The 19,792-nt window shown below is 47.2% G+C and overlaps 1 protein-coding gene across 4 annotated transcripts in view; it reads left to right on the top strand.

Annotated features, from left to right (window-relative positions):
- HERC3 (HECT and RLD domain containing E3 ubiquitin protein ligase 3) overlaps positions 1–19,201 on the top strand; it is a 54,796-nt gene extending 35,595 nt beyond the window's left edge. For 3 of the 4 annotated variants that reach the window (XM_075421520.1, XM_075421518.1, XM_075421521.1), the window contains exons 14-25: positions 629–792; positions 1,317–1,430; positions 2,610–2,633; positions 2,720–2,809; positions 4,537–4,707; positions 5,334–5,477; positions 6,807–6,973; positions 8,144–8,210; positions 10,041–10,123; positions 13,381–13,564; positions 14,322–14,424; positions 16,457–19,201. In XM_075421520.1, the coding sequence (XP_075277635.1) occupies positions 629–792; positions 1,317–1,430; positions 2,610–2,633; positions 2,720–2,809; positions 4,537–4,707; positions 5,334–5,477; positions 6,807–6,973; positions 8,144–8,210; positions 10,041–10,123; positions 13,381–13,564; positions 14,322–14,424; positions 16,457–16,665 (1,520 nt within the window). In that variant the 3' untranslated portion in view covers positions 16,666–19,201. Of the gene's footprint in view, positions 1–628; positions 793–1,316; positions 1,431–1,802; positions 1,952–2,609; positions 2,634–2,719; positions 2,810–4,536; positions 4,708–5,333; positions 5,478–6,806; positions 6,974–8,143; positions 8,211–10,040; positions 10,124–13,380; positions 13,565–14,321; positions 14,425–16,456 lie in introns of those variants that run through there. The other variant, XM_075421522.1, reaches the window with a different exon arrangement.
- Positions 19,202–19,792: the final 591 nt, after the last annotated feature.

Here is a 19,792-nt window from a genome sequence, read left to right as displayed (position 1 = left end):
AATTGGTGTTTGTTTCTAACAGTTGACATGATGGTTTCCCAGGCTCCATCTTCTGCTTTGCAGGTGGATTGGTTCTAGCAAAGAAGCTAATAGTCAGGGTCCCTTCAGAGGAGAGGTAAGGGTTACCTGTCCTTGGCAAGAAAGAAATCAGCCTCTCAAAAGAGGAGGAGTTCAGACCTTTAGAACAGATGTGCCAGTTGACACGCTCTGCCACCTGCTAGCAAAGTATGTGGTACTACAGAGAATTGCTCGGTCATCTGCTTTCTTACAACTCATGAGAGACAGCCATTTTCCAGCAAGATCACAGTATCTTGAATACAAGATATTGGAAACAGTGTCTTGAATTGAAGGTTGAAAAACCTTGAATTCAGGCTCTCAAGCAGATCAGGGACTGGGGCTTGGTAGTGGCTGGGGAGGTTGTGTGAGAGGGGAAAGGGAAGAGCTTTTCAGTTTCTGATATCTAGGTGACTCTTTGCTCACATTCCTGTTGCTACAGTTAGGAGAGAAATGGGGAAGTGTTTTGAAACAATTGTTAGGTGTGTTCCCCGCTTTTCAGCTGTAACCCCTCATGTAGGGGTTACTCTGGCCTTTAATCCGGGATTTATATTGATGTTCCTCTGCCTTCCAGATAACTGGTGGTCTCAAGTGTGCCCAAGATATTTCCTCAGGCTAGTGGACCTCTATAAAGGTGCAGTGGTTTACCTCCTCAGTGGAAGAAAGACACTGTTGATCCCAGTCCTGTTCAGTAGCTACATTACAGCTGCTCTCAGGCTTCTGGAGAAACTCCACAAGGTAAGAGGAAAGCCTGGGCGTGTGTTGGCTCAAGATGATTCAGTCTTGTCTGCCCTTTGCCACTTGGCAGGGGCACAGTGGTCACGGCCCTGGCTTGTTAGCTCTGTCACTGTCCGCCGAGACACCACGGGGTGGAGATGTTAGTGGTTTTCCTGAATTCAAAGTACTTGAAGGTGGTTTAGTCCTGTCTCAAACACTAGAAAAAATTTACCCTAAAGAATGCTGCTGCTGACCCACCAGACTGCACAAATCACAAATACCTGTCTCGTGATGCTTCCTGCTCGCACTGTGCTGGTTCTGGTTAGTCTGGGTGAGCAGGAGGGGGAACTAAAATAAGTCGGAAAGAGGTTTATCTCGGCTGTTCTTGGATTGTACTAAAATATAAAGGACCGTGTGATTTTGCAAGACTTTCTGGGGGCTATTGTTGAAAGCCGCTATAATTGATTTTATGAAAGCAAACCTGTGTGTTCTAAGAAAAATGCTGAATGTATCCATTTAAAAAAAAAATCTGTTTTCTTTACCAGGTAAATCAGAAGGTTAAACACGTAGAATATGATAAGTTTTATATCCCTGAGATTTCCAGCTTGGTGGACATCCAGGAGGATTATCTCTTGTGGTTCTTGCATCAGGCTGGAATGGTAAGAGGTTTTATGTGTAGTCATGAAATAGTTGTCCATGTTTGTCTCTCTGGTTGTAGAGATATGTATTTTTAATATCCTTAATGAGAGTGTAATGTTTTCAATAAAGGAGCATCTATGTATTAATTGTCTCATATGGGTACTCAGGGGCTGACAAAGTTGACTTTTTGTTAGCTCCAGCTCTTCTGACAGCCTTATTTTAAGTCAGCTTAACGCTTGCAACAATCTCTGTGATTATTTGTGTGAATCTCATTCAATCCTTGCACAAGGGGATTAATTCAGTCACTGGATCCTTTTAATGTAATCGAGACCTCAGGAGCCAAATCCTGTATTCTAAAATTATAATTTTTACCCTTTACTTCTGCTGTTTAGGCAGGTATTGTGAATAATGTAGCAAGTGATCTTAAGATCTTGCTCTATAAGAGGAGGCAGTGTGGCGTTCTGGCTAGGGGACTGAACCAAGACTCAAGAGATGTGGGTTCTGTTCCTGGCTCTTCCAGTAACCTGCTGGGTGATCTTGGGTAAGACCCTTCACCTCTTTTATGCCTCACTTTCCCATCTGTAAAAAAGGAGTCTGTAACTAAACTGAGGGCTGGAATATGCTGTGTAGGAACCCAGTGAGATTATTTAATTACAGCAAGGAAAGGAATCCCAAGTGTGAGAAAACACCAAAAACATCCACCAAAGGATGTTGCAAGAGTAAAACTTGACTGTAGCTATAATTTTTGTGTGTGTTTTTATGGACTTTCTAAATGTTGTGTGTGCTTTGTCCCCCGTCCCCCACTTCCCATCATTTAGATAGTGCTGCTCTGTGCTAATGAGAGGAGTAATTTTGCATTGCAGGAGTGGTCTTATATTGTCATGTTGTGGCCTTACGGTCTGTCCCATTGTTTGTTATGGTCTCTGCCTAAGAGTAAGTTTCACTTAAGGCAGGCTAGCACAGGCATCTGTGCCAGTTAGTCCTCTTAGTAACGTTTGATGTGCAAGTTTTGAATTAGACTTGTGTGTTTTCTCGAGAAGGAGGTTCCCATGCTTTTCTTTAAGAGGGAGAAACTGGGTTATTGGTCCCAGAGGAGAAAGATTTTCTGTGGGTCACCTTTGAACTAGTCTGTCCAAAAATATACAAGACACAAAATCAAAAGAGTAAAAGATTTTCATATTTCTCTTTTTCTTTCACAGAAAATAAGACCATCTATCATGCAGGTAAGTAAATTGTTTTTCATTGCTCTTATTTAAAGAAGTGCTGTGGAAGCTGTAAATGGGAACCAATCTGCCTGCCTTTCTTGCAGGATGCTGTGACACTGTGTTCTTATCCCTTCATCTTTGATGCTCAGGCTAAGACCAAGATGTTACAGACAGATGCAGAACTACAGATGCAGGTAATCCTTCTCTCTCTCAATTTTCCTGCCCCATTTCTTTTTTTCCTGCCTTTTGCATTGGTGCCTGCAAGGAAAGGAGTTCACTGGGAGTACAGCACTTTATAGTTTCCATGATACGGGAGAGCAGAGTAGCTGGAGAATCTCTTTGTCCTAATATTGCAGAGGCAGTGCTTGGTGTCTTTCACTTCAAAATGTTTGGTAACATCAGAACTGCCAGATGTCCAAGTGGTGATAATTTAAACTGTATAGGGAAGGAGTGCTTGTGTATTTATGATAGTCTGGGGGTAAGAAGTAAGGCGAGGTGTCTATTAGAGGAGCTGTAAGGCTGGAAAAGTAGACAAGCTTTCAGGTAAGTGGGCAGTTTTTTCAGATTTCTGCCTGGTGCAGGAGGTGTGGTTGTCAGAAGTGAGGGTTGAAGACCAGCTCCTGACACCGTGTGTGGCTGCAAGCAGCAGCTGTTGCCAGCAGCTCACCCATCCGTTTGCAGCGAGGGGTGCAGACCCGCGGCTCTGCAGGAGTGTGTTCCCAGCAGGTGCCTAGCTCCAGCACCCTTACTCCGTGAGTGGCAGCCAAGCCAGCCCACAGCCAGGCTGTGACAAGGACAGCTGGCCTCTGTGCCAGCGTAAACCTCCCAGTGCCAGGCATTGCTCGTGGAGGTGGCTCCTGGGAGGGGAAGAGAATTGCGCACCGGTCCCTCATCCAGTGCAGCTGGGGTTTCGGATTAGTCCCATCCTCTGTGAAATGAATTTGCCAAGGTCCTTGGTTGTCAGGTTCCTTCAGGGTGGAAAACTGTCATCACAGTTACTCATGGCCGTGGTGCTGGTTCCATGTAATATCCATCTCTTAGCTTTTCTGTGGACACTTGAACACATAGCCCACAACAAGGCAGAGGAGGCTCGGCCTACACTCAGAAGCTGGAGTCGTCTTCTGCTTTTGTTTTGCCACCCTCTTCTGTATATTTCCAGCTGCCCAGTTTGTGAGCAGTACACTGCTGTGAGGAGGGCGTTATCTTATCTTGGCAGGACAGCAGGCTGGTAAAGGTTTTGTTGCCCTAAGAGATAGGATCTTTATGAAGACAACCACTTAGAGGCCAGAGAAACCAGTGCTTCTGTGAGTTCTGGGATGGAGGAAGCCTGGTTTCCAGAGGATTTCTGTCTCGGGGTCACCTGACTTTTAAACTGAGTTTACAAATGTGAATTTGCCACTTACTATGGATGATGCATGAGAATGAATATACTATGTGTGTTCAAAGCTTTGACCAGACTTCATGCCTTAGCCAACGCCAGAAAATCCATGTAGGTGGGAACTTTGAATCGTGTGCGATGGGTTCCCTTGTGCCTTGCAAGGTGTGGTTGTCAGCTGACTCCTTCTCTGGTACTCTTATCGAGGTTGTGTTCACACCGAGTTTCTTGACTCAGTAAGAGCATGAATAAAATGTCTTTTCCTCCCGCCTGCCTAATGTCAAGAAGTGTTCAGGAATTTGATCTCTCTGTTGCTCAAATCTGGTGAATTGATCAGTGGACTCAGAAGATGTTGGTGTGGGAGGGACAAGTAGGCACACATGCACACACACTTGTACAGAGTGAGCAAGTAATCCTTGTACCCTGAGGAAACCAAACTAAGAGTAAGGAAGAAAGGAGCACCAGGCATATAGCTGTTAGCCGTTTTCCTGCTGTAGGAAAAAGGACCTGAGCAGCGGCTGTTTTTCACTCCTCTCTTATTTACAGGTTGCAATAAATGGTGCAAATTTGCAGAATGTCTTCATGCTTCTCACCTTGGAGCCTCTGCTGGCCAGAAGCCCTTTCCTGGTACTTCATGTTCGCAGGAGTAACTTAGTTGGTGATGCTTTAAGGGAGTTGAGCATCCATTCAGACATTGATCTGAAAAAGCCTCTGAAAGTAAGTTTTCCCCACACCTTTAGCACCTTCTCATCCAGCTGACATTTCTGCAGCCTTTCAACCCTTCTCGTTGCCACTTCACCAGTGGCTTCTTCGTAGGTAGAGCACTCAGGGACACTTGATCTGATCAACGTGGGGGTCGAGTCTTTCTCCTCTCCGACTCCCAGAGTGTTTTGGGGGTGGACAGTTTACAAGAAGGCAAGCAGGAGCTTTACTTTCTTTTCCTGGTGTGTCTAATGTATAAAGGGGTACGGGAGGAAACATTTCTGTATTATGCAGTCGCTGTTTTGCTCTTGTGCAGGAGCAAGCCACTTACAATAGCAAATGCTTTATCTCTGAGAGGTTGCTACAAAATTCAGCAGCTGCTGTCATGTTGCTGCTTCTGTTGTTGGGAGGACAGGTGGTTATTTATGATTTGCCTAAGGAGTTAAACATTTTCAAAATACCTTGTTTGCCACCCCCTGTTCCCTCCCCCCCCCCGCAAGCAGAGCACTGAAACAGGCTCATGGGTTGCAGTGGGTTTGAGCGTGTCAGACAAATTGCCTTGCGTGGCTCCCAATTAGAAAGTTTTCTGATTCACTCAGTCTCAGCTCTGCATCCCTGTTACTGACCTGCTTTTTCTACAGGTCATCTTCGATGGTGAAGAAGCTGTTGACGCTGGAGGAGTGACAAAGGAATTTTTCCTCCTGTTGTTAAAAGAACTCCTCAACCCCATCTATGGCATGTTCACTTACTACCCAGAGTCAAACCTGGTGTGGTTTTCAGATACGGTAAGCCCTTGCCCTCTATACACACAGCTTGAAATAATATGCTGCATTTAAATGACAAGAAAGTTAGTGACACACTGTGGGAAAGAAATGATCTTCCTTTCATTTTCCACCCACGATGCACTGTGAGCTCTGTTTTCAGTCAGAGGAAATCAGTATAGGTTCATTAACTTCAGTAGAATGGCGATCATTGTGCTTGTTAAGGAGTTGACTCTTTCTCTTTATTCTTGTCCCATAATAAAACTTGTATTAAGTGTCAGATGACAGTTAATAGAACTGTTATTATCAGGAGCGTCATAATGGTGCTAATTTTACAGAACCAGAGGTTTGGATCTTAATGGCGTTAGAATTCTGTGCTTCCCTTGCTGTTCATGTAATTGCAACCAATCCACTTAGTCATGCATCACTATCACCTTCAGGGTCTAAACTTGTTAGTGGTTTATGTGAGGAAGCTCTTACACAACAAGAAACTTGGTTTGTAGTGAGAGCTGGTTGGTTTTGGAAGGGTGTGGAGTGCACGTTCTGTACCTGTCAGACAGCATTATGCTGGAGATGGTGGTTTGTGTCTTTTTTTCTTCACCTCCCTGGCTAGCATGATGGGAAGTGCTGTTGTCAGTCTTCCCTTAGGGTGTAGGTGCCCTGGTGGGGCTTCTTTTAATTCATTGATTATGTTTTACAAGGAAGGAAATTACACGTCACCTTTTGGAACTTGTAAACAGTATTATGGAGCTATTACTCCTCGTGTTAATGCTATAAAAACAACAAATCTTTGACTCTAAGAATATTGACAGTGTAAGCACTGAAAATATGAAAGTCGCGTATTTACAACATTTAACAAATACAGGCAGCCAGTCTGTGACTGCCGTACCAGTGTGAGAGTAGAGGCGCGCAGGAATGGAGGCCACTATCCCAACGCCTGTGTTGGTAGATTTGCCTGGGCAGCACTGTGGTTATGCACGGGATTTTAATAGAAAGTAGGAGGGGTGGTAGGGAGAGAATTGTTAACACATCTTCTTGTAGGACGTAGACAGCAAATGTTGAAGCTTTGTTAATGTCTAAGGAAATAAAAGGCAGATAAGGTGGAAAGCAGCTGTTGCTGTTTCCACAGCTAATCATGGCTTAAAAATGTAACACGGTTTGGTTTCTGAATCTGCATTTCTGTGCCACACTCCAGCTAGGAATTCACAACCAAACTGGGACCTGATGGGAGCTTTCTGATTTTGTCCCAGTTGGAAAAGCAGGGGCTGTCTTCTTAGTGCAGGGGGGAAAGGGTAGAGTTCATTGCACCCATGACAGCGTGGCTCACCCGGATTTCTGTGTGTGGTTTTGCAGTGTTTTGTAGAACACAACTGGTTTCACTTGATTGGCATCATATGCGGCCTTGCAATATACAACTTCACAGTGGTAGACCTTCACTTTCCCTTGGCTCTGTACAAAAAACTGTTGAATGTGAAGCCCTGCCTAGAGGATTTGAAGGAGCTGTCCCCTACGGAAGGAAGGTATGGGAAACAAAATTTGCAGCCTTTCTGGGAAGGGGGACCATGAATCTGAGAACAAGAAATGCCAAACTGGCTAAAAGCTGTTCAACAAAACACCTCCTGATCCTTTTGAGAGACTGATTAATTTGGAGGGCTGCAATCCTAGCAAAGTTCATAAGCCGGTGGTGAATTTCATGTAAGACTTCTCGTCTCCCACAGGCTATGGGTCCCATCTGCTTAGGCTCTAACCTCTGTACTCACTTTCCTGACCCCCAGAGACTGGATATCAACGCAGCCAAAAGATACCTACTACACTCCTTTGAAAACAGGGGTGGAGGCCAGTCCCTCCACCGTCTGGTTGTGTGCATGACCCCGGATCCCAGCCTCAGCCTTTCCACCTGAGCCAGGCTTGGCTTAGCAAGCAGATCCACTGCATGTCTCATTGACGTAGCCTGGGATGGGAACTGTGCATAGGATGTCAACTGCCCCATCTCTCAAGCAGTGTAATTCTGACCTGCTCCCATGCCAGAAAGAAGGGATTTGAATGGAGTGAAGGAATGACTTTTCCTGAACGGCGTATTGATTCTTTTTGGCCTAACTGCGTGGGGATATTGGTTCCCTCTGACACTGAGAGGTTAAGATCCCACTGTCTGACTGCTGTCTTCTTTTTTCTTCAGAGTTGCCATCTGATTTACCTGCACAAAGCTACAGCTGTATTAACAATAGTGAGGTAAAATTCCAGGAAGGCTGCAGCAGGATTTTGAGGGATGGGAGCATAATATATTCTACATAATGGGATACAGATATAATCCACCACTCTCTCTTCCTCCACTCCCTCAGACCTTTTTTTGGTGATGGCATAAATGTCTAGCACTCCTTCAGAACTGGAAATGTAATTCTATTCTAAGGCCAGGCTCATTAAAGGGAATCCATGTACTAGGTAGGCATAGACTATATTGAGACCTTGTGTGAACTGGCATTTATCCTGCATCTATCAAAGCATCTTTTTATTTGAGGTATATTTCTTTCTTGCCCCTTCAGGTGACTCAGAGATTCTCTTTTGCAATCCTGTTACCCTGATGTATGATGCTGTTTACTTTTGCTGAATTTCTTTTCTCCTTTAGATGTATGGCTTTTTGAATATGTTGTTTTTTTTTTTTCCCCTTATTTCTTTCCCTACCTGTCATGTAGGAGTCTTCAGCAACTTTTAGATTACCCTGGTGAAGACGTAGAAGACACATTCTGCTTGAATTTTACAGTAAGACACATTTAATGTATCAGCTTTGTGATTGCTGTGGTACAGTTGAAGCTCATCTACTTATTCATGTGTATTATGGTTTATTCCAAACCATGCCTGTAGCCCATACCCCATGTTAATGGCAAATGTTAATCTTAAAATGTTAAAATTCTTTGCTGTCAACTCCCTTGTTCTTTTGTATGTGGTCATGAAAACTGAGCTAGTAAGTAGATTAAGCAGAGTGATCTTCAATATATAGCCTTGTTGTCACGTGACTGTGTTGTCACTTGACTTAGATGCCAGTGGCCAAGTTCTCACACTAGACAGTGAGAAGTATATTCCTGAATCCTCCTTGAAACTGGAAGTTAGACTTTGACATCACTAGATCAATTCTTGAAATGCTAACACCATTCAGAATTTTCCTTGCTGTGATAACACTAGTACTTTTTAACTTAAAAATTTATGGTGAGTGTACTTGGTCAGGCTTTCTTAGAAACAAAATGCTGGAGGCTATTGCTGGAGACATGCTGAGGTAGTCAGGTTTCCTGTGCTACTACAGCAGAATTTTTTTTCTAGCTAGTAATGTAGATGCAGTAGTTTCTGTTACATGGTGGAGATTCCCTGAAATTAAGAGTTTGGTCTTGATGTACATCGGAATATCAAGTACGTCCCTCATCACGTGCAAACATTTAGAAACTCACAAAGAGATATGGCATCATTATTCTCCAAGCTATGTTTTCCTCTGTTGACTCGGGCAGGGTAAGGGCTTCCATGTTTCCATGTCTTTGCTTTAAAGTCCTCATGCTCTAACAGGTTGTGAGTGATGGGTTCGTCTTGAACTTGATCTTGGTTCTTGACTCTCTGTCCAGGACCTGCCTGGGGTAAAAACAAGGTGCCAGAAAACTCTGCTACACACTGTGAAGAAAATCCTTGCTGAGCTAAGAGAGTGTTGTCCATTTCCTTGTTTCATAAATGAGAGCACGTAAAGTCTCTTAGCTCAAACTTGCCTCTGGAGTGAGTCAGACCTGGGTCTGGCTGTCTCTCATGCAGGTGAGAGCTGCAGTTCAGGAAGAGGTAATGAAGCCATAATGATGATAATGCAGACTGTGAAAAAAGAATACCTTTGAAGTACCAAAAGAGATTTTTCTCCAAATTCTCTTTTCGTGCAAAAGGGCATTCTTACTCTCTCTCTTTTGCACTAAATACTGCATAATATATAAAGACATACAGACACATCTGCTAAGACTTTGAAATGAATAAATAACTGGTATCCCATCCTTGAAATTAAGAACTCATCTTGCATATCAAAATCTGAGCCTCTTTTGTGGGTGACACCTTGAAAATTGACCCTTTTGCATTTTCTCCACATGACCAGTTTTGTGTGTACAAAATGTACATTTGTACTGGTGCCATCCTAGGCCAGGCAAAGGCAGGAAGCCGTCCATTGTCGTGCCACCTTGCAGTGAGAGCGGATGAATTAACCTATGGAGCTTCTATTACAAAAAAGGGAGTCGTTTTTATTGCCAGAGCATGTGAGATTAGTGAAATACAATTTTTTAGTTATCAGTCTCTTTTTTTTTTTCCCACAGGAAATTTACCTAAAAGAATAACTTTTTTCCTTTCTGAGTTTGCATTTAGACTTAATAGCAGTTCTACAGCAAATGTAAATGATGCAAAGTGGTGAAGCATGCAGGGCATTTGGTGTGGAGAAGTAATGTCCTGAATGTACCTTTTCTCTGGCCCACCCTTCACATGCTAGTCATCAGCTGTGAAAGGGAACCCTGTATCTTTCTGCAGTCTTACGGCCTTGAAAAGTACTTCTGGTAAAATTAACTCTCCGGTTTTATGTAGATCTGCAGGGAAAGCTATGGTGTGACAGAGCAGAAGAACCTGATTGAAGATGGAGATAAAATTCTGGTGCAGAAGAACAATAGGTAAGTGGGGCATATGTGGGGATGGACGCGTAGTGAAGGCAGGTGCAATGCTGCAGAAAATTTGGCTGAGGTGAAGTGTGGGAGAGAATTAGAAGTCACTGTGAACGGATTCTAAGACCAGTTGTTCAAAAGTTACTGGATGCCAGTGGCACTTGAATAGAAAGCAAGTTTTAATCATCTCTCAACTGATGTTTGGAAAATGTCCCACACCGTTTTGGGTGGACCATCCACCCTTTTGGATGGACAGTTTTCCTATAAAAGGCCTTCATGTAGACCCGTGGCAGTTTTCTCATAGTAAATAGCAATTGCAACATGATTCTGGCCCTTGAAGATTAATCTCCCTGATGGTTTAGAGAGGAACTGTATGTGACCGGCAAAACCGAACCTGGCAAACTTGTTTATACCATTAACTCGGGAGCCGGAAATATTTGCCCTCGAGTAGGGCTGACAGAGGGCCACCATCCCTGTTTAGAGCCGTAAGGCCCTACTGTGCGTAGATTCCATTCTATTTCACTGAACACCCGCAAGTTATTACCAGCACAGCTACCATTTCCCCCCCTTTCTTTTTTCCAGCTGCTAAACTATTTTCTTCTCATAATCCTGTAATTGGATTTCTACAAACGCTTTTGTTACTTCAAGCAGCGTTCAGATTCTCTCTCTGCCGGCACAACAGTGTGATCCAGTGACTGGTCAGCAGCATGGTCAGGGGCTTGTGCTGGGACTGCTGAAGACCTTGTTGGCAAGCCTGGAGATGAAGTCATTTCCCATTAATCTGATTATTTAAAAGGGTTCTGATTGTGTCTAAAGCCATTGTTGTAAGAAAAGCTTTGTCTGTGTTGCTTTCTTACCTACTTCACTACTGCCCCAAAAGGTGCAATTTTACAGCTAAATAGCTGCTTCTGTGCAAAACCCACATGGTAGATGGAGCAGTGTGAGTCTGTCTCCCTGCGAAGAGCAGGTGGGCTTCAGACGAGTAGAAGAGAGTTTAAGCTATGCTTGTGACAGTGAAGGAAAGATGAAAATGCCAGTGATAGTACCCTTTAGGGTTTTAGACTGGGCATGTATGCTCAAACCCAGACATTTTTCTACTGTGTGCCATACTGGCCTAGAGGGAGGAAAGATTTTAGCTGAGCAAATGTTTGGGAAGAGCGCCCAGCTTAGCTCCTGCAAATGTTCATTAAGTCAGGGTAGGCCACAAGAGAAGCAAATCCTTAACGGGAAAGGCTAGTCTGTGACTGCACCGGCTAACGCATTCCGGAATGCAATTGCTTCTTCTTGACCAGAGTTTTGAACTCGAGCTGACCTCTAAATCCGAGTCTAGAAATGGCTGTCAGTTCATCCACTTTACAGTGCTTAATGACTTCCTCCACCCCTACGTTTAGAGGCCAGGAACCGATTTGCTGCCCTCCTGGCCTGAGTAGTTTGCTGTGTGCGTGTCTTTGGGCACTGCCCTTCCTGCCTGAGGAAGGTTCGCTGGGAACTGAAGAGTGCGCAGGATTGTGCAATGGAAAAATGCCAAGTGGGAAATGCCTGCATTTTCCCTTTCTCCTGTGGAGTTCATATTGGGTGTCACAATACAAAATGTTGTTGATAAAGGGTTCATGACCGAAACAGCCAGAGAAGTATTAAGCAACAGTGGAGTGCTTAATCAGTTTGGATTTCCCTAATGCTCGGGTGACTATCAGGAAAATGACAATAAAACAAATGTGCTGGAAAATAACTCCCCCTTCACTATATGATTTCTTATTCCAAGTTTTCATATTTGTCTGCTTCCTTATTTTCCTTTTTTTACTTTCTCACCTGCTCTTTGCTTTTACATAGCATATGCATTGAGAATTCCTCCACCAAAAGGTCCAAATATTTCCCTCAGCTGTGACGTCCTCAGCTAGAGATGGAGGTGTTGGATTCCTGACCTGCTTATCCTCTGAGTGCAGGTGTGAGCTGCTCTCAAATGTCAGGCAAAACCTCCAGCTCCACCCACTCAGAGTAGTTTCGTGTCCCAGTTTGCCACATAGGCTGGTACATTATTGTCTGATGGAAAAAAAAAAAAAGAAAGGGGGGGGAAATATTTTAAATCATTGTGCAAATAAAATTCTAGTGTTGCACTCGGACCACGGTGCTTTGAGACTAGGAAGGTGAGAGCAGAATAAAGATGCTTAACCTCCTGAAAAAATCCAGAGACAGGGTCTGGCTAGGGCCTGCCACCAGTTTCTTGCCAATGACTACAGAATGTTGTTTTAATTTTAATGCTGTTCTTGGGAACCCTTGAAGCAAAACAGGGCTGTCATTCAAAGAAGAATGATTCTCTTTGCCACGTACTCCAAATACATGTGTCCTGTATTTGTTTAACTAGAGTGTGAAGGATGAAGAGGAGGTTTCCATGCTTTCTGAGACTATTTTCTTGCTCTGCAGTGAGGGGTGTTTCTTGATTTTTTTTGGGGGGGGGGTTTGGGTGGCTTTCCCTTTGGGGCCAAGAGGGAGGGATCTGGCTGTGCAGTTTCAGATCAGGACTTATCAAAGCCAGATTTCCTCAGTCTGCCTCTGGGCTACAGCTTTGGCTTTGGAAGTGCTGAACCACTGGCAAGACTCATCGGGGGCAGAGTCAGCAGGAGCTGCCTCTGAAAATTCCCCTAACCAGGGCTCTGCGAGGCTCTGGGTTTGGAGGTGGTGGTCTGGGCACAGTCTGTTCCCTCTCCCCAGCAGCGTGCTTGCTCCCAGCAGCCCGGCGTCGGAGGCCCTTGCAGGTGGTCTGGGAAGAGCCGTGGGTGGCTTCCTGGGCTTCCCAAACATAGGGTTGCAGGAGCTGGGCGAGGGAGGGGACATGTTCCTCCGGTGACCAAATCCTGGCATTTGCTTAACGCAACCTCTGTGCAGGCTGTGGGTTCCACGGGGAAGAGGGCTCTGTTCCTGACACCTCCCCAGTGCTTGCTGTCCCTCCAGCTCCCTCCTGGCCCTGTGGGCAGCTGAATGCAAGGCCACGGGGTGGGTTTACTGGTAGCGTAGAGCCTGGGCTGCTGGGGGACCTCCCATGCTGCCGCTGCCTGGGGCTGAGCGGACGTGTGGTGGTACTCACTGCCTAATACTTTGTCCAGGTTGCAGTGACTCAGCTCAGTGAGAGGAGGGCAGTGGGTTGAGCTGGTTGGGGACTCATGCTTGCAAGACACATTGCAGGCAGAAACAGGAAAACTTAGCATTGCTGCTGCTCAGGTATATGACTAAAAGTGCTTTCCTTTGCCTGCTCTCTCTCGGTGCACTAGGGAAGAATTTGTTGAAGCCTACGTAAATTACATCTTCAACCTCTCCATCCATGAGTGGTACACGGCCTTTTCCACTGGCTTCCTGAAAGTGTGTGGAGGGAAAGTCCTGGAACTCTTCCAGCCCACAGAGCTCAGGGCCATGATAGTTGGAAACAGTAACTACAACTGGGAAGAACTGGAGGAGGTAAAGCTTTGCTCTTGTTGTATTCTTCTCCTTTTTCACAAGTACCAGCATTGTGCAGTTGCATGAGGTGGGCACTAGCCTGGGACATGAGATGTGGTAAGCCACAGATGTCTTTTTTTATGGTCCTTGTACACCTTGCCATTTTTCATATGAAAAGTTTCTTACTGGGCTGTCCTGCTACTGATAAAGATCAGGGAGGAAATTCCAGATGAGAAAGGACAGAGGAGAAGGATTGCCCTCTGCTGTTTTTATGGATGAAACCTAAGACTGAAGGGAAGAGACAAAGTCAGGGTCTTCACCTATGGGAGAACTCGCTCCACTGCACCAGAGCAAAAAGTACAGAGCCAAGGGTGCAAAGGGGAGTCTGGACACAAAGCAAGAGTTGTACCCTCTCAGAATCTGTAGACCGGCAAGTTACTTGCTCTGTCTCAGCCTCAGCAGTAGAAGTGGCTTTGCAATGCAGAGCGCATGATCTTGTTCGTGAGTCCAGCCTGTGAACAGGAACTCCAGGATTCCTCGTGACACACGTAAATAGCTGAAGAGCTACAAGCCTAGCGCCTGCCTTCCACATGTTGCTAGGAAGCCCCTTTGCTGGGTCTTTGAGCCGTGCTATTGCCCACGAGCCATCCTGTGCTCCATTTTGTAACCGTCAGACATTGATCTGATGTCAGACACCGGAAGAGGTCGGGTCTGGGTTCTACTTGGTCTTCGCTTTGTAGTGCCAGATGAAGTGATGTGACTTTCTGTGTTTTAATAGAGCGCTGTGTATAAGGGAGACTACACTGCGACACACCCAACTGTGAGAATGTTTTGGGAAACCTTTCATGCATTTCCCTTGGAGAAGAAGAAGAAATTTCTTTGTAAGTATCTTGCAGTGGTGCAGAGCATCTCCTGAAATCAAAGACTCAGGTGGGAGTTTCTGCAGAGCTCTAGGATTATGGCACGTTGCATGAAGTGCTAGAAGATGATCCAGCATGTAGGGCGATCTCCTGAGTTATCTGCTAGTCAGATAATCTGTTTTCTCCCTCTCTTGTTTTTGTTTCTTTCTTTTGTGTTCATTTTTACCCTCAAAATCAGCGGGTGGTGTCTGCAGTGCGAGATCCATTGCAGTTTCTCACGAGGGAGGGCAGTATCCATCCGTTGGCGTTGCCAGGCGGTGAATTGACGGCAGCCCCCAGTGCCCATACTTCATCCGGTTCCTCCTGCTGCGAGCTGGGCTTTCAGGCACGGCAGCACTCCGGAGGGGCAGCGGGGCAGTGGAGGGGTGGCAGCTGACGGGAGAAGCTAGTGTGTAACGTGGCAGGAAAATGAGACCACGTTTTGGTGTGACAGGGTAGCAGATACCTCCCCTCCTGATGGTGGTCTCCTTGGGCTGGTATGAGAGGGGGGATGCTGAGAAGGGGAGCAAATCCCCTGCAGGAAGTGCATCTGTGTGAGCTGCTTCAAGTGTCCCAGCCACCCACAGATCGGAGCTGCTGGGGAGGAGTCGCTTTGTTTGGGGACAGAAGGGAAGACAAGGAGAAAGGCGTGGTTTTAAGGGCAGGTGGTTCTGAGTTTGCTGCTACAGCCAGTGACTTTTGCTCCCTTGGGAGTCCTGGTGGACACCACAATGACCATGAGCCAGCAATGTGCTCCTGCTGCACAGGTGGCAAATGGTACCCTGGGCTGCACTGCAGGGAGTGCTGCCAGCCAGTGGAAGGGGGTGATCTTCCTCCTCTACCCAGCACTGGTGAGGACACACCTGGCGTGCTGGGACCAGTTCTGGACTCCCCAGTGTACAAGAGAGACATGGACATGCTGGAGAGGCTCTAGCAAAGGGCTGCTCTGATGCCTGGCGGACTGGAGCATCTCTGCTGTGAGGAAAGGCTGCGAGGACTGGGACTGTTCAGCCTGGAGAGGAGGAGGCTTGCAGGAGACTTCGTCAAGGAGCACAAAGACTTGAAGGGAGGTTGCAAAGAGGGTGGAGCCAGGCTCTTCTTGGTGGTGCCCAGTGACAGGACCAGAGGCAGCGGGCACAAACTGAAACACAGCGGGTTCCTTCTGAACGTCAGGAAGCGCTTTTTCCCTGTGAGGGTGACTGAGCACTGGCACAGTCACCTGGAGAGTTCGTGGAGTCTCCATCCTTGGAGATACTCAAAAGCTGGACCCAGTCCAGGGCAGGCTGCTCTGGGTGGCCCTGCTTGAGCAGGGAGGGTTGGCCCAGAGCAGCTCCAGAGGTCGCTTCCAACCCCAGCCACTCTGTGATTCTGTGACTGCTGGGCGACGAAGGTCAGTGTTTTTATGTGAGGTTTTTTTCCCCCAAAGAAACGAGCAGGCAGCAATTTGTCCTGCGTGTCTGGGTTGGAAAAATGGCTCAGCCAAGACTTGCCCGCTGAGGTCTGCAGCTGTGCAGAGAGGGTCCCAGGACTCCTGGTTCAGAGCAGAGGCTTTTGCGGGTCACCCTGCCACCTCCCCAACCCGCCGTGGCAGGGACAGTGCACGAGGGCCACGCTCAGGGGGAGTACCAGTGTGGTGGGGAGCAGCGAGGTGGAACCAGCCCTGGTCCCGGTGTGGGGATGCTGTGCCTGGGAGGGCTGGCAGCAGGGGTGGGGGGGCGGCTGGGCCCCCTCTGCCCCTCCCCAGGGCATCACGCCGTCCACGCTTTGCTCCTCTTTACCCTGCCCGCGCGTAAGGGGCAGCTTTCCAGGGCAGGGGGTGCCGTGGGCTGCTTTATTTACTCGTCTTTGGCCTTGCTTCTTGCCTCTGCTCCCCTGCGAGGGCAGCCCTGCCCTGCCCGGGGTTCGGTCGGCCTTTCGGCCCCGTCCGGCTGGGGATGGGGTTCGCCTTCGCGCAACAGCCCTCGGTGCCGTGTCGCCTGCCCGACCTGTCCCACTGTCCCTCTGCTTCTCGTAGTGTTTCTGACGGGCAGCGACCGCATTCCCATCTACGGCATGTCCAGCCTGCGCATCGTCATCCAGTCCACCGGCAGCGGGGAGCAGTACCTGCCCGTGGCGCACACCTGCTACAACCTCCTGGACCTGCCCAAGTACAGCAGCAAGGAGGTCCTCAGCGCCCGGCTGGTGCAAGCCATCGATCACTACGAGGGCTTCAGCTTGGCTTGACCTGTGTGGGAGAGGCGCAGACGCCTGGGTACGGAGGAAGAAAACGATGGGCTTGGCTTTATTTTTGTAAGGGAATGGATCAGAACATTTTTGGGGAAAATATAATTAATAATAATAATAATAATAGATTGAGGTGATGCAGTCTCAGCCTGAGGCCGCCAGCATTTTGTGGGGCTTCAGCAGGGAGAGGCTGGTGCTTCAGACTTCCTCATCTACTGAACAAAAGCGGTTCGGGGGGCGTGGTGTTTGCTCTCCAACTTCAGACCACTGCTCTCCCCACAGTTCCTTGTAGTTTGCTTTCATGGCCCCTACACACACACACACACACACTTACCTCTCCTTTTAGTCCAGTTTAAGTATTTTGATGGTCTTTGCATTTAGGCTATGGTGGAAATTGAGGATAAAATAGTGATCTCCTTTTTGAAAAGCTGTGATTTTCCCCCACCCTTTTTCCCCTCTTTTTTAAATGCAAGCTGGTTCTTGCTTGCCTCGAATGGAAATATCCCCTCTGCCCTTTGGTCCTTGGTGGACGGTGCTGGGACTGGGAGGTCGTCTGTGACCCCCAGGGTGGTGTGTTAGTGATCCTCTGTCTTTCTGCACCGGGATGCCTCATGGAGAATGTGATGGTTTGGGGCGGGGTTGGCTTGTTTTTCCTCACTTGTCTCAAATTTTGTTTTCAAGCGACATCTTCTTAAAGTAGCCTCGGGCTCCTCTGGAGCGGGGTTTGTGTTCAGGCTTGTGGAAGGACAAACCGTACCTGTAGTAACGGGTTTCTGGAACTGCATCTCTCTCGTGTTTCTCTCCTGGCGAGTGCACAAGTTGGACGGGTGGGCTTCGCCGAGCCCTGCTGTTCCCTGCGAACAGACCTGTTACTCCCATACAAGGTGAGGTGGCTGCTTTGACCGCGGCCGCCTTTCTCCGGAGGAGCCACGCGTGTGTCAGCGTGCGGCGGGGTGTGAGCGTAGGAGGGGTGTACAAGCTCTCCAGTGTTACCAGGTCGGAGAAAAGAAATGTGTGAGATCCACGCTGAGTGATAACCCTCTGGTTTTATTTTTGCAGTTAGAGTTACTTTATTTGGCTGTTTGAGAGGAGCCGTTTCGCTTGGCAGCTGTTTTGCTGGGGGGGCCCTGAAGGACAATCTGTATGAATCAGACTGGAAACGTACGTTAGGACTCCACTGGGCAAAATCATTACCTAAATCTGTCCTGTAAGAGCCTTTATCCTCTTTCCCCCAGTCTCACCCTCCCCATTAAATGAAGTTTGAATGACATCCCCCCACTCCTCCCATTTTTCAGGTCTTGATGTAAATCTCATTTTAAGCCTGGGGTGGTTTTGACATTGACTTGTTATTAGGACATAGTATTTATGCACCACGTTCAATATACGGTATTGAACTTCGCACCTCGTAACAAAAGGTTTTAGGCTTCTGGGTTTTTTTCAAGACAAGCTGTGGGCTACTCTGAGAGCCCGCTGGCCTCTTTCTAATGCAGCATTGAAGACAAATCTACAACTATATCGAATGGTTATTTTCGATGTGTGTACACATAGTACAGTATTATGCAATAAATTTGATGTTTAATTCGGAGTGAGTGGCTGCCGTGGTGTGGGGAAGCAGAGGAGGGGCCACTCCAGCGCTGGAGGAGGTTCCTCTGCTGAAGTCAAGAGTCCTCTGGAAGAGCTGGGACCAGGCTGGAGTGTCCATCCCGAGTCCTTCACCCCCGTGTCCCTGCTGCTTCTCCTCCCACGGCGCAGGCTGGAGGGCATGCGGGGCTGCCTTTCTGCGTGGCACTGAAGACCACCAAGGCGTCTCCAGCCCATGGCCTCTCCTGCCCGGCCCTGCAAGTGTAGGTGAGACCCTTGGGACAACGTCCCCCGTGGTCCGAGCACCCCGAGGCTGGGTGCCGGAGGGTGCTGGGGCCTGTGGCACCCCCACAGTGCAGAGGGCTGGCCTCAGAGCTCTTTCTTCATTAACTAATGGCAAGTAGTTGATGAGCAGACTCCTTGTGTGCAGGAGCATGGCAGCGATACCAGAGGGGCTGTACTGCCAGGCCTTTGCAGAGGGATATGGGTGGGTGCCCGTGTCTGTGCATCTGCGGGGTGTGTGCCTGGCTCTCTGTCTGTCTGTGGCCAGGGTGCAGCCCGCTTTGCTCGGGAAGCCCCCCCACCTCACCACAAAACGGGCCTGGGAGTCACTGGGCAGTGACGTGGCCTCGTGGTGCTCGCCTGGCTCCCCAGCACTGTGGGACATCGTTAGTCTATGCAAATACAGTTAATTTGCTGGCTTCATACAGGATTTCTGGCACGTGGGCTTAGGGCTCTGACTTCCCTGAGCTTATGATGGCTGGGCGCTGCTCTCTTTCCTTCAGCCGTGCGGGTAAACACGCGGCACCTAGGTAGGGTTAATAATGAGGTACCAGATACATAAATGTAATGTATATACACACACAGATGTTTGCAACATAATTTGTAATTAATGTTACTTACGGTACTGCATCTCTTGTAAGATACCTACAAATAAATCTTATCAAACTGAAAATATGTATTCAAAGTATTTGTGTTCTAGCAGCAAGAGGGGTGAGCTGAGGCGAAATGACAAGGCTCGCTGCAGGACTTGGTCGGGCTGCCGGGGAACACGCAGCGGCGGTTGTGGCCCTGGTGAGGATGGGGGGGCTCAAATGCCAGCCTTGACGAGGAATTTTCTATCAAAGTTTGTTAAAGAACTCCTGCCTCCATGGAAAATCTAAATAAACAGTCAGACACATACATTGCACATGTGTGTGTAGCTGTGTGGATGGATCCATATCTATGTATAGGTATATGCACATACCCTATACATACTCTCTCTATAAACACAATGTAATGTATATAATTTACTGTGATCTGTATTGTATAGATGTGTAAGGTCTATATATAGTTCTATAATAGTGTAATAGAATATGCATTTTTGTATATAGTGTGTTGTGCACATAATGTTACACATGTTGTATTACTGCTGCTATAACACATGTGTATATTACACACAATATACAGCTAAGTGTGTATAGGTTTTTTTATATAACAAACACATAGATGCAAAATGTGTGCCTATAGATATTTATGCCTCGCGCACACACCTCCCCACTAGCAG

The sequence above is a fragment of the Opisthocomus hoazin genome, chromosome 5, assembly GCF_030867145.1.
Source record: "Opisthocomus hoazin isolate bOpiHoa1 chromosome 5, bOpiHoa1.hap1, whole genome shotgun sequence".
In the NCBI taxonomy this organism is placed as follows: Eukaryota; Metazoa; Chordata; class Aves; order Opisthocomiformes; family Opisthocomidae; genus Opisthocomus; species Opisthocomus hoazin.
Note: the sequence above shows the minus strand (reverse complement) of the source record. Positions and strands in the feature narration are given on the sequence as shown.